The 15062-nt window shown below is 43.9% G+C and overlaps 1 protein-coding gene across 3 annotated transcripts in view; it reads right to left on the bottom strand.

Moving 5' to 3' along the window:
• LOC116978854 (tumor necrosis factor receptor superfamily member 27-like) overlaps positions 1-15062 on the bottom strand; it is an 86216-nt gene that overhangs the window by 69741 nt on the left and 1413 nt on the right. For all 3 annotated transcript variants that reach the window (XM_033030097.1, XM_033030100.1, XM_033030099.1), the window contains exon 2: positions 5963-6037. In XM_033030097.1, coding sequence (XP_032885988.1) covers positions 5963-6001 — 39 coding nt within the window. In that variant the 5' untranslated portion in view covers positions 6002-6037. The remainder of the gene's footprint in view (positions 1-5962; positions 6038-15062) is intronic.

Genomic DNA, 15062 nt, shown 5'->3' with positions numbered 1-15062 from the left:
TCCAGAGATACTGCCTGATCCACTGAGTTACTCCAGCTTTTTGTGTTGTGTTTGGCATGATACATTGTTGTATTAGACACTGCTGCTTGGTTGAGAGTTACTACCGTCAATGAAGAATGTTCCGTTGCTAGCTCTCCCTTTGTTATTTGTCTTTGCAAGCAACAACATGAATAGGCTTACAGACACTGCAGTATTGTTCTACAAAGACTAGTTCATGCTATTGACTGTATTGTAGTGGGCTGGAAGGGTGATCATTCAGCTCATGGACCGACTGGCACTGCATCTGCAAATACTAATGTTAGTTTTTAGTTTTAGTTTAGTTTATTGGCACGTGTACCGAGACACAGTGAAAAGCTTTTGTTGTGTGCTAACCAGTCAGTGGAAAGACAATACCTGATTACAATCAAGCCACCCACTGTGTACAGATACATGATAAGGGGAAAAACTTGAATGATGTTTAGTGCAAGATAAAGTCCAGTAAAGTCCGATGAAAAATGCTCAGAGGGTCTTCAATGAGGTAGATAGTAGTTTAGGACTGCTCTCTAGTTGTGGTAGGATGGATCAGTTACCTGATAACAGCCGAGAAGAAACTGTTCATAAATCTGGAGGTGTGCGTTTTTAGGTATTCCCAGCCAATTTACACCCAGGCCACATCTGTTTTACCTGCACTATATCCTACTAGTGCTATGACTTAGCAATGGGATACAATCCACACCGTTTAAATGTAGACAAAGTCTGGCTCCAGCTGTTACTGGGCAGTTGTTCAAGGTTATTTGTGTTTTACACCACTGTAAACCTTTTTGAGCAAACCTTACTGATGATTTACTAAGAAGAATTGGCACTCAGTATCCCATCTTTTGCTCTCTTCACGGTTTTATGCTTTATGGAACATCTTCTCTTTTAGTGCTTACAGTCTGATTTCACTCCTGGGATTGTGAGTTTACAACCCATCTGTTCTCCCCATTTTAAATCCTGGCTCTTTGGGGTCATCCAGCACACTTGTCACAGATGCTGGAGCCAGTCCTTGTCTACATTTAAACTTTGTGGAATGTGTTCCATTGCTAAACCTTATCACTAGTAGGATATAGTACAGGTAGAATAAAATGAGGCCTGGGTGTAACATGGCTGGGGAATACTTGGAATGCCATTCCCGACCAAGAGATACAAGAAACTGAAGATGCTGGAATCTGGACAACACAAAGTGCTAATCTAACTCAGCGGGTCAGGCAGCATCTCTTGAGGACAAGGATATCCAAAACATTGCCGATCCATGTCCTCTAGAGATGCTGCTTGACCCATTGAGCCACTTTTGCACTTGATATTCTCAGCTCGGGTGGCACTGGTGCTATCTTTGGGCTTATTATAGTCACATGTACCAGGGTACAATGAAAAGCTTTGTTTTGAAAGCTATCCAATCTGATAATAGTAAACATAAATACAAAAAAGTGAAGCTCAAGCACAAAAGATTAAGTAAAGGGGAAGATACAGAGTGCAGAATATAGTGCAGTATTGTAGAGCATCAGTTACCATAACCATTTCACCACATGGACCAATCATTCAACCTTCCTATGAGACTCAATAGTATGTGGGGTGTAAAACTGTTAGATTCTGTTAGAATCTAACAGTTCTCCTGGTGAGACCACATCCAAGAGTATTGTGTGCAGTTTGAGTCTCCTAATTTGAGGAAGGACATCCTTGTGATTGAGGCAGTGCAGCGTAGGTTCACGAGATTGATCCCTGGGATGGCGGGACTGTCATATGAGGAAAGATTGGAAAGAGTGGGCTTGTATTCACTGGAATTTAGAAGGATGAGAGATCTTATAGAAACGTATAAAATTATAAAAGGACTGGACAAGCTAGATGCATGAAAAATGTTCCCAATGATTGGGGAGTCCAGAACCAGGGACCAGACTAAGAATAAAGGGGAGGCCATTTAAAACTGAGATGAGAAAAAACGTTTTCACCCAGAGAGTTGTGAATTTGTGGAATTCTCTGCCACAGTAGAGTTAGATAGAGCTCTCGGGGCTAGCGGAATCAAGGGATAGGGGGAGAAGGCAGGCACGGGTTACTGATTGTGGATGATCAGCCATGATCACAATGATTGGCGGTGCAGGTTCAAAGGGCCTCCTCCTGCACCTATTTTCTATGTTTCTATGTAATAGAGGAATATGACAAACTGTGTTTCCCGAGTTGAGGAGCACTCGAAAATCACTTACTCAAGGGTTGAGAAAGCTGACCACACAGCATTTACAATCCATAGCGTGCAGCTCTGGTTGCCCCATTACACGAAGGATATGGATGCTTTGGAGAGGGTGCAGTGGAGGTTTACCAGAATGCTGCCTGGACCAGGGCATGTTACCTACCTCATGGAGAGGTTGGACAAATATATATATTTTTCCGATGGAATGTTAAATGTAGAGGAGAGACGGGATAGAAGTATATAAAATGATGAGAGGCATAGATAGGGTATACAGTCAGAAGCATTTCCCCATGGAGAAAGTGTCTAGGATATAACTCTAAGGTGAGAGTTGCAAAGTTTAAAGGAATGGTATGGTGGGCAGTATTGTAGTTAGTGAAGATTGCAACCGGATCTTGATCGGTTGGACAGGTGGGACGAGGAATGGTTGTTGGAATCTAATACAGTGTTGTAGTTTGGGAAGTCTAACGTGGGCAGAATCTACACAGTGAATGGTAGGGCTCTGAGAAGTGTTGTAGAACACAGGAATCTAGGAATACATGTCTAGTTCCTTGAAAGAGGCATCACAGGTAGATACGGTGGTCAAAAAGGCTTTGAGTGTAGAAGGTGGGAGGTCATGTTGCAGTTGTATGAGACATTGGTGAGGCCATATTTAGAGTATTGTGTTCAGTTCTGGGCACCATGTTATAGGAAAAATGTTGGCAAGATGGAAAGGGTGCAGTGAAGACTTACGACGATGTTGCCTGGACTGAACTGTAGGGAGAGGTTGAGAGGTCTCGGACTCCATTCCTTGGAGCACAGGAGGATGAGGGGTGATCTTACAGAGATGTAGCACAAAATCATGAGAGGAATAGATCGAATAGATGCACAGACACAGAGTGTCTCGCCCAATGTAGTGTAAAATCGAAAACCATAGGTTTAAGGTGAGGGGGAAAAGATTTGATAGGAACCAGAGGGGTAATTTTTCTATGCAGGTGTACAGAACAAGCTGCCAGAGGAGGCAGTTGAGGCAGGTACTATCGCAAAGTTTAAGAAACATTTAGACAGGTACATAGATAGGACCGGCTTAGAGAGAAATGGGCCAAATGTAGGCAGGTGGGACTAGTGTAGGTGGGACAGGTTGGCTGGTGTGGGCAAGTTGGGCTGAAGGGCCTGTTTCCACACTGTAACACTCTATGAGATGTAGCGTGTACTTTTGCCTCTTAACATAATAACAACCTAGTGGTTATAGTTATAGAGGCAGGTGGGACTAGTGTAGGTCGCATGGTTGGGGAGTAGCAAGGCCCGTGTCACTGTAACACTTTGAGATGTTTGGTACTTTTTCTTACATAGCTTTGAGATGTAGTAGGCACATGGATGTGTAGCAACTGGAGAGATGTGGATCACATGCAGGCAGAGATTAGTTTAAGTTAGCATCTAGTTCAGCCTGGATGTTGTGGGCTGGAGGGCATGCTCTATGCTGTGCCATTGAGTCTGAAGAAGGGACTCGACCCGAAACGTCACCTTCTCTCCACAGATGCCGCCTGTCCCGCTGTTACTCTGGCATTTTGCGCCTACCTGTGCTATTCTATGGTCTATCCACTCAGTATGACCCAAAGGACAACACCTTAGTTTTAATTTTAGAGATACAGCATGGAGACAGGACTTGCGGCACACCCAGTCTACATCGACCATTGATCACCCGTTTTTTCTCAACCACCCCCTGGGGGCAATTTTTCCATGGCCAATTAACCTACAAACCAGCACATCTTTGGGATGTGGGAGGAAACCAGAGCATCCAGAGGAAACCCATCTGACCACAGAGAGAATATGCAAACTCCACACAGACAGTACCCAAGGTCAGGATGGAGCTCGCATCTCTGGCGCTGTGAGGCAGCAGCTCTACCACCTGTGTCACTTTCCCTCTTAACCCTCACCTATTACGCCAAATGGCTATCAATCAGCAGGGGGAAGAGGTCTATTCCCAACTGCAGGTGAACATTCACAAGGTAGACTGACGAGCTGGTCACGTCCAACCGTGGGCAGCATGGAACTGACCTTTCCCTATAGGAGAGGTCATTGATTAGATCTGAATCCCAGATAGACAACAATGAGCTGCATAAATGTACGTACGTTCCATTTCAGCTATGTATTGGGCTCTGGAACCTACTGAGTAATTTCCCAATATGTGGTCTCTTTGTTGAAAAGGATATCAGCTTGAGTCTGGAGACACCTTTACTCAAGTAATTTTCTCAATGAGGACGGAAAGATCTTTTAGTTTAGTTAAAGAGATACAATGTGAAAACAGGCCCTTTGGCTTTCCGAGTCCATACCGACCAATGATCACCCGTCCACTAATTCTATCCTACACACTAGGGACAATTTTACAGAAGCTAATTTACCTAGAAACCTGCAAGTCTTTGGAATGTAGGATACCTGAAAGAAAACCAATGCTGTCACAAGGAGAATGCACAAACTCCACACAGACAGCCCTCATTGTTCGGCACGGACTTGTAGGGCCGAGATGGCCTGTTTCCGTGCTGTAATTGTTATATGGTTATATTATATCGTTAGGATCAAACCTGGGCCCATGGCATTGTAAGGCAACAACTCTACCGCTGTGCCACCCATCTTCAGGGCTGACTTTCTAACTTGGTGTCGAGCATACAATGCCATGTACGTATTCATGGTCTGGTAGTCTTGAGTCCCAGTGCATGGGGATTAATTACAGATAGTTTGCTGAACTGTCAAATTTATTTGCCAAGTCTGCAAATAAATCCAATTTGGGAAACTGATAATGCTCTCAGCTTTTTTTTCAAACCAATCATTCTCCCCACTTAATCACATTTCATTCTATCCTGGACTGTATGTTTTTGGGACCATAACCAATGGATTTGGTCAATCATTTTGGAACATGACCAAGATCCCTTTCTATTCCAATTTGCACAGTTTTTCCACCATCTGCAACTTAGAGGAATCTTGGTCCATCTGACAATAAACAGCAAGCTCCCAGTCAAATGCAAACTCCATACCATACAAGTTGAAGGGGTGCCAGAGACTGTGCAGATGATTAGCCACTGTCATATTGAAGGACAATGCCAGTGAAATATGTATTAGTCATCTGATGCATTGCAGAATCCCATCAACTTGCAGAGTGGACATGGTTTTGAAACTTACTAATGGAATCATAGAAAATAGTTGCTGGGGTAGGCCATTCAGCCATTCGTGCCAGCACCACCATTCACTATAATCATGGCTGATGATCCAAAATCAGCACCCCGTTCTGGCTTTCCCCCCCCCCCCCATATCCCTTGATTCCGTTAGCCCTAAAACGCTAAATATAACTCTCTCTTGAAAACGTACAGTGAATTGGCCTCCACTGCCTTCTGTGGCAGAGAGTTCCACAGATTCACAACTCTCTGGGTGAGAACGTTGTTTCTCAGCTCAGTCCTAAATGGCCTCCCCCTTATTCTTAAACTGTGATCTCCTGGTTCTGGACTTTTCCAGCATCATGAACATTTTTCCTGCATCTAGCCTGTCCAATCCCTTAAAAATGTTATATGTTTTTATAAGATATCCTCTCATCCTTCGAAAATCCAGTGAATATAAGCCCAGTCGACCCATTCTTTCATCACTCGGAACAACTGTCCATGATTGTTGCAACCCGTTAACCAGTGATCTGCACCCATGTGAATCACCATCTTCCATCATGACCATTATTCGCACCTTTTGATACCCACTGTTGGTGAAGGTTGCTCTAGATATATGCACACTACAAATACGTACCAAACTGAGGAAAACAAGGAGTTCGAACAGCAGACCCATCTCCAACTCTCCTTCCTGATCTCTATGTCTTTCAACCTGCAAATCAAGCACAATTATTGTTTTATCTGGAATTGGAAATGAAGCAAGTACACTAAAGCATTGCTATCCGTCCTGGTATTAAGCAGGTATTTCTTTATTCATGTATAATTGGAGAACTTTGAAGCCTTGGTGTATTGTGATGCTGACTGGATTATTTCCCTCCTTCACCGGGTTATTGAACTTTTTTGTACATATATACGTACACACACAGTAATAGCCAAGCATTAATCTACCAAGAGCATCGTGGACACGCACTAGTATCAGTGATCATAATAGTTAAGTGAAGTCTGGATACCTGTACTGTGTAAACCATGATTCCACTCTATAATCTTCAAAAAACATTTTTAGTCATTATTGATCATAGAGCAGGTTCATCATGAAATGTTTTACCTTAAAAATGTAAGAGAAGATTCTTTCATTGAATTACTGAAGGCAATTGCGAAAGAGGGGTTTGCATTTCTATTGCATTTCCACAACAGCTAGCATGATTCCAGGATGGCTTGTCCTCCAAACTGCCAGAGTCAAGGAGATCATTAGGTATTAGTGTCACCTGTCCAATCCCTCCATAGATGCTACCTGACCTTCTGAGCTCCTCCAGTACTTGTTATATGCCCAAGTATATTTAAAGCGGAGATTGGCAGGTTCTTTAATAATGAAGAATTTGAGAAGAAAGCAGGAGAATGAGATTGAGATGGAAAGATAGATCAGGCATGATTGAATGGCGGAGTAGACTTGATGGGCCAAATGGCCAAATTCTGCTCCCATAACTTATGAACTTATCACTGAGCAGTTGCAGAATATTCTTCTCATATTATTCTCCCATTGTCACATGATATAGAACTTTATTGTGAGGTTATCATGATATTCAGCTTATCAAGTCTATGTCAGCTCTCAGATCAATCCAATTAATTACACTCAACCGCGCTCCTCCCCCCCCTTCCCTATTTCATCCTCATGAAAGGGTCAACAACCCTTTAGTATGTTTTAAAGTGTGTATTTAATGTTTTTTTGTGTGTTTTGTGTGGGGGTGGTGTGGGGGGGTAAGGGGGAAACCGCTTCGGTCGCCTCCTCCATGGAGAGGCGACTTTTTCCAGGTCGCCTCCCCCGTGGCCTAACATCAAGGATCGGCGCGGCCTTTCCCGGAGACGTGCCCGGGGCTTCAGCGGCGGGCGCAGCGTGGACTCTCGGCGTGGAGCGGGCGAGCCCTCGCTGGGGTTCGCTGGAGGGGAGCGCTCCGTTTCGCTGGCCCAGGGCAGCCGGCAGCCTGAAGTCGCAGCCTGAAGCCGCGGTCTGCAGAGCTCCAGCTGGTGCAGCGTCTACAGCTCGGGATCCCTCGTGGGGGACCCGGGGGAAGAAGAAGCCATCACTGCCGGCCCGCGGCCAACTTCTACCGCAGGTCCGGCATGGACTTACCATCACCCCTGGAGGGGAGCTTCGACCGCCGGCCCTGCAGTCTACGGTGCTTCTGGCTGCGGCGGGGACTTTAAATCTTGACCGCCGGCCTGCGGCCTACAACAATCTGAAGCCGCGGTCTCCGGTGAGGAAGAGCCGATCCTGGACTGACTCTGGACTCTGGTCCTGTCCACGGAGGAGGACTGGCCAAATTGTTGTGCCTTCCACCACAGTGATGAATGCTGTGGTGGATGTTTGTGTTACATTTTGTGTGTTGTTTATTATTGTATCGCTGCTGACAACCCAATCCTTGCCGGGTCACTGCTCGTGCGGTCGACCGGTTGGTGCAGAGAGTAGCTTTGAATGTTTGTCTCTTCATTGATTGTGTCCCTTTCTTTTTTTAAAAGCTACTGTAATGCGCCCTTTAAATTGCCCCTCAGGGATGAATAAAGTGCTTGATTGATTGATTGAAACTTCAGGGATTTGGGAAATAAATTCAATGGAAGAACCTTTGCTGCCCTGCGATTTTGTGAAGCAAATCAAACCAACTAGAACTCTAGAGTCTGTGCAAAGTGAATAGTGTATTAGGAAGATGAGCTGAAGGCACTGACAGACAAGTTATAAGGAGATTTCGTAATCTTCATGGAATAATGATTTCAAGTGGGGAAGGAAGAGCTAAGCAACAAGCATGATTACAGAGTTTTCAGACAAAAGGGGATTAAAAGGCAATATTGGTTCAAAAGTATGAGAGTTGCTGCACGAAATGATAGTCAGAAGGATCGTTCAGTGAAGTGTGAGGCTTTATGAATTGAATAGATGAAAGAAAAGACGGTCTGTGACACTGCAGGGACTGTACTGCAAGTCTTCAAACAGGAGGAAAAAAAGAAAAACTGTGGATAAATCCCCTCCACATAAAACAACATAGTGTAATACAGAACACAAAATAATGCAGCACAGCAACAGGCCTTTAGCCCACTAGACCATGCCAAAGATGATGCCAAGTTCAACTAATCACCTCTGCCTGCATATGATCCACATCCCTCCATTCACTACATATCCAGGTCTCTATCTGAGTGGGGATATTTCAATTACATTAATATTAACCAATGCAAAATACATAGATGGCAGAGAATTGTAACATGGTATGAAGAAGGGACCCGACATCCCAAAGCGTCCAATCCCTCCACCATTGCTACCTCACTCACTGAGTTTGTCCTGCACTCTATGTTCTATGCAGTAAGATGGGTGGATCAAGAAACTGAGTGGGGGATTCTGCATTCAGTATCTCCAAATGAATCAGGGCTACTAAAAGGAATACCAGTGGGAGAATACCTTTCAGGTAGTGGTTATAATTCAGTTAATTATTATTGCACTGAGTATAATTGCACAGTTGAGGTTAGTTTTGGAAAAGGACAGATGAAATAGTTAAAGCTTCCAATTGTTGCAAGGAAGCCCTTGCCTGGCAGGATATACTGGAAACACCTGCTCCAGCACAAATTAATGTGCAAGCATTGGGAATCCATCATGGAGGTTATTTGAGGCTCACTCCCACAGAGAAACCGGCTGGGGTTGTAAAATGTGGTCCCCCCTGAATGTTGAATAAAAAGATCACAAGAAAAGAAAGTTCAACTTAGTCATAGATTCATACTCTATGGAAACAGGCCCTTCAGCCCAACTTGCCAATGTTGATCAACATGCCCCATCAAAGCTAGTTCCACCTGCCTGCATTTGGCCCATATATATCCCTCTAAATCTATCCTATCCAAATGCTTTTTAAACGTCATGTTAGTACCTGCCTCAACTAGCTCGGTAGCTCATTCCATATAACCACCACCCTTTGTGTAAATATATATTGCCCTTCGGCTTCCCTTGAACCTTTCCCCTCTCACCTTAAACCTATGTCCTCCAGTTCTTGATTCCTAGACAGATTTCTCCTCTGGTTCTTAGTCAAGAACTCAACATTGCTGAAAGATAAAGAGAGGACAGAGAATATAGGTTTGCATCACCTGACGGGGGGGGGGGGGGCAAAATTCCTTCAGAACTTCACATTGATTTTTGTGCACAAGCCTCTGAAATAGGGAACGGATAAATCATTCAGAGGGGAAATCACGACCACCCGAGCCACTCTGACAACAGATCATACAATCAACCGCAGCTGATAAAAATAAATGAAAATGCTGGAAACAGAGAAATAGAATTAACATTTCGGCTCAAAGACCATTCTTCAGAACAGGAAATGAAGTGTGGTTAAATTTGCAGAGAAGGGGAGAGGATGGAGAGAACAACATCTGCGATAGAGTGGATGATGGATGACGGCATCGTTTGAAGGGCTACAAGGAAATACAATACTTTTGCAAACTACACATTTTGAAAGCAAACTTCATTGTTTTGGGCGTTTCTAAAGAAATTCATCACTGTAGAATTTAACCCACAGTACTCAATCCCATGACAAAAGGAAAACTCAAGTACATTTTCTGTGCAGATTTGTTACAGGTGAACATGGCTGCCAATTGAATTAAATGTAGTACATAAAATATGGTGTCGTCTGGAGATACTACATGGAAACAGGCCCTTCGACCCACTAAATCCATGCTGACCATCAATCGCCCGCTCACACTGGTTCCACATTTTTCATCTACTCCTGAGGATCAAGTTACAGTGGCCAATTAACCTACAAACCCGCACGTCCTTGCAGTGCAGGAGGGAACGTGCAAACTCCACACAGACAGCACCACCCAAGGCCAGGATTGAAACCAGGTCTCTTGCGCTGTGTGGCAGCAGCTCTATCAGCTGAGCCACTGTGCCAACCATGGTTAGAAAAGAAAAAAAACACTGCCAACTTACCTAAAATTAGCTCTTCCCATTCTGTTCTTTTTAAAAATTATTTGTCACTGATTCCCCAAACTAAACGTAGCCTCAGATCATTTATTTTTAGCCCATGGCACAGATTTAGGTTTACAAACATTGGGGTTGCAAAGAATTTCCTAAGGAAAAGCCCTTTAATCCATTGGTCAGTTCTCACACAGAACTAGAGCATTCCAAAACTAACATACACTTGGTCTCTTTTCCCATGCTGTTTGTTCCCGTTTTCAATATTTATCTAATTTTCCCTTAAGAAGCGGATCACACAGCCTTAACCACCCTGTGTAGCGAAGTAATCCCTTGCCTCAACAACCTGCTGTTTAAGGAAATTCCTCCTAAAACATTCCCTTGTACTCAATGAAAATATTGAATTGATAATTTGCCATCACCTAAATCAATCTAAAAAAATCTTATTTACCTCCACAAATACCGAGGACCTGAAAATTTTGCTCGAAACCAATAAAAGCTGAATCATTTCACCCAAAGTGCAACCTAGAAAATTGTTTTGCTCACAATTTTTCCATATTGTCAAAAGTGAGGTGGCGGATGACGGGAAGATGGCTAAAGTTGCGCCTCTATTTAAGGATTACAAGGATAACCCAAGGAAGTATGGATCAGTGAGCCTAACGTCTGTGGTAGGCAAGTTACTGGAGAGGATTCTTATGGACACGATATATTGGCATTTGGATTATTGTCACATGTACTGAGGTACAGTGAAAAGCTTTTGGTTCGTGCTATCCTGTCAGCGAAAAGACTATACATGCTTACAAGGTAGACACATAATGCTGGAGTGACTCAGCAGGGCAGGCAGCATCTCTGGTAGGGTTGCCAACTGTTCTGTATTAGCTGGGACTTCCCATATATTGGGCTAAATTGGTTTGTCCCATACGGGACCGTCCTTGTCCCATATTTGACTGCTACTACCCGGGCTGAGGGGACTGTCGGGTCAGAGCGCCGCGTCCGACCCCATCTCACCCGTCCCGACGTAGTGCAGCCCATGGAGTGCAGCAGCCTCTCCCGTGGCCCCATTGGTCGGCAGCCCGGCCAGCTGTCCGACCTTTGGACCTTCGCTTACCGCTGACCCCACCACACCTCCTTCTCATGGCCGATCATCGGTTCATGAGTTAGACGGGGTGCCAGATTTTGCACGCGGCCTGGGCCAAAACTCCTCAGCTGGCCTGCCAGCTGGGCTTTATGTGCAGTCCAGCACCCGGGGCCCACTTATCATTCACCCAGCCACAGCCGAGTCGGTCAACATATTGCCATCGGGAATTTGTCCCTTATTTTGACTTTTTTTTTGTCCCTTATTTGGGAGTGAGAAAGTTGGCAACCCTAATCTCTGGAGAGAAGGAATGGGTGACATTTCGGGACGAGACTCTTCTTCAGACTGACCCGAAACATCACCCATTCCTTCTCTCCAGAAATGCTGCCTGTCCCACTGAGTTACTCCACTATTTTGTGTCTACCTTCAATTTAAGCCATCACCTGCAGTTCTTTCCTACACATACATGATTACAATCAAGACATCCACAGTGTACAGATACAGGATAAAGAGAATAACATTTAGTGCAAGATAACCTCCGGTAAAGTGCAAATAAATAGTCTGAGGTCTCAAAAGATGGTCTATGAGGACTGTGCTCTAGTTGGTGATCAGATACAGTTTAAAGGGTGTAACTTTTAGCACAAAACAAAGTCCAGTAAAATCCGATTAAAGATAGTTTGAAGATCTCCAATGAGTAGATGGGAGGTCAGGACCACTCTCTAGTTGGTGAGAACAGTTTAATTCTCTGTTAATATCTGGGAAGAAATTGTCCCCGATACTGGAGGTATTTATTTTCAAACTTCTGTATATCTTGCCTGATGGGAGAGGTTTGGATGAGAATGTATAAGGCATGATTGCCAAGTTCACAGATACCACTAAAGTTGGTGATATATTAGATAGTGAAGATGGTTATCAAACATTTCTTGATCAGCTGAGTCAGTGTGCTGAGAAATGGCTTATGGAGTTTAATGCAGATAAGTGCCAGGTGTTGGATTTTGGGAAGTCAAACCAGGGAAGGACTATTCTTCACAGTGAATGATAGGACCCTAGGGAGTGTTGTAGAGCAAAGGGATCTATGAGCACTCGTACATTGTTCCCTGAAAGTGGTATCACAAGTAGGGCGATCAAGAAGGCCTTTGGTACATTGGCCTTCATCAGTCACAGCACTGATTTGGATATTGGGTTACAGCTATTGACATTGGTGAGGCCAAATGTGGAGTACTGTGTTCAGTTTTGATCACCCATGCTGTAGGAATGATGGCATGAATCTGGAAAGAGTGCATGGATTTTTTGGGTGGTGTTGCCAGGAGTTGAGGACCTGAGCTATAGGGAGAGGTTGGCGAGGCTAGGACTTTACTCTTTGGAGCACAGGATTCTGAGGGGGAATCGTATAGAGGTGCATAAAACCATGAGGGGAATATTTAGGGTGACTGCGCAGTCTTTAATCCAGGGTGGGTGAATCAAAAACAAGATAAGAGGGGCAGGATTTAATGCAAACCTGATGGGTTTTTTTCCCACTCAGAGGGCGGTAGGTATATGAAACGAGCTGTCAGAGAAGGTAGTTGAGGCAGATACACTTGGACAGGAACATGGATGGAAAAGATATAGTGGGATATGGGCCAAATAGAATTAGCATTGATGGGGTATCTTGATCAGCATGGACGGGTTGGGCTGAAGGGCCTGTTTCCATGCTGATTACTCAATTTTCATTTCATTTAACATGCAGTATGGAACTTTCAAAATGCTCATACAGACTGGGTCTTATACATTCCATTTGCCTGTGGGACATTGGCCAGTGAGGTAGTAATGGTAAAAAAAGGGGGGTAAAAGGGCAGGCAGATAGGAACTAGAAGCACGATGTACATGAACCAAAATGAGGATTTGGCTGAAGAAATAATTAAGGTCAGGTACAAACTTATTCATCTTTTAGTTCCTGAGCATCAATGGTAAGACCAGAAAACATTGGCAATCCTAATTGTCCTTACTTACTTTGTGTTTTAAGTGTCTTTGACAAGTCTGCAGGCCCATTTAGGCCTAAGAAATGATGGCCAATTTCCATTCTTGAAAGGTGTTTCTTTCTAAACTTTTGTAGTTTTCTGATTGTCGTTACTATTAACTACGTTTGTTTTTAATACCAGATTATAAACACAATTTAAAATTCCACATCTGCTATGATGGGAATTCAACTCGGGTCTCTGTACTGCAAATGCAAGTCTCTCATTTACAGATCCAGTAATTTAAGCACCACACTTTAGCCTGCAATCATTGTTATTACCTATTTTGATTGTCGAGCTTTCATGAGATTGAAAATTGATGCAATTTGAACATTTTTGAAATTTTCTAAATATTAAAACATACACCTGGAGTAATTGAAAATGCAAAACAAAAAACATCAAGACTTGGATGTACCCAAAAAGAATGTTAACGCTGATTACGCTCTTGTCTGCTCCAGTGGAAACAACCCCATTGTGTTAAATATCTGAGAACTAGCTTCAGTTAACTAGCATTACCTACACTTAGAAATGAAGCCAAAATAAAAAGTCTAAAAAGAGGTTTCAAACTATTGCATCATTTGAATTTGTTTTGGTGCACACTTTCTACACAGATACCAGTTGTGTTTTCTTGGCTTAGCTATTTCATGGATTATGGTCTTTAATGCAATTTAATAACAAGCATCATTGTATTCCAACCAATGTTCCTTTCCTCTGTCAGACTGGTCAATTATAACCCTACCTGCCTGATGTGACAGAGCAAGAAATTAAAATCATGGGACACAAAGCGCTGGAGTAACTCAGCGCATCAGGCAGCATCTCTGGGGGACATGCTTAGGCAAGGTTTTGGGTCGGGACCCTTCTTCAGATCACCTGATTTACTCCAGCACTTTGTGTCCCAGGTATGATTCCAGCATCTGCAGTTCCTTGCATCTCCAAACTAAAATGTCTGACTAGTTGATAGCCAGATAACAATCAAGAAAGCCAAGAAAATATCAACTTTTTTTTTTCGGGTTTCCTCCCAAGTTATGAGCAGCAAGGTTCCTCTCCTGCATCCCACAGGACAGCAACGTTTCCTGCTAATCACCAGTTAGTAAGCCAGTACTTGTGAGTCCCAGCAACAGTTCTCTTGGGATCATGGCTGCAGGCTCCTGCATCCCGAAATACTGCTCCCACTCACCCATTGCATTTCCTTGTAAGGTTTGACTGGGACACTCGATCTCCACAGATGGAAAAAAAGTCACAAAGAGTTGGAGTAACTACAGGTGACGGAGGAAGGGAGGGATTTGATAGGCAGTCAATCAATGGTCTCCAGAGGTGCTGCCAGACCCACCGAGTTACTCCAGTACTTTGTGACTTTTGTTTGTCAACCAGCACCTGCAAATATCTTGCATCTATGCTTGACTGCTCCACTGCAAGATCTCCTCAAGGTATGCCAACTTCAAAGTAAGCGTAGCTTGAGGAGATTTTGCAGTGGAGCAGTGAAGCAAATACAAGGATTTGCAGGAGCAGTAAAAAGCAGTTGCAAGGAACTGCAGGTGCTGGTTGACAAAAGTTCAAAGCTCTCCTCTCTTTGCTGGGAGTTCTGGGAGTTCTGAGACCCCCCCCCCCCCCACCCACACCACCACCTCCTCCTCCTCCTGTGATACCTGCTACTCTCCTGCTCTACGCCCATGTTCTGACCCACACTCACTATCACAGCCACGTGCACTTCCTCAGCACTTGCCTCCACTGC

The sequence above is a fragment of the Amblyraja radiata genome, chromosome 12 (assembly GCF_010909765.2).
Source record: "Amblyraja radiata isolate CabotCenter1 chromosome 12, sAmbRad1.1.pri, whole genome shotgun sequence".
NCBI classification, from domain to species: Eukaryota; Metazoa; Chordata; class Chondrichthyes; order Rajiformes; family Rajidae; genus Amblyraja; species Amblyraja radiata.
Note: the sequence above shows the minus strand (reverse complement) of the source record. Positions and strands in the feature narration are given on the sequence as shown.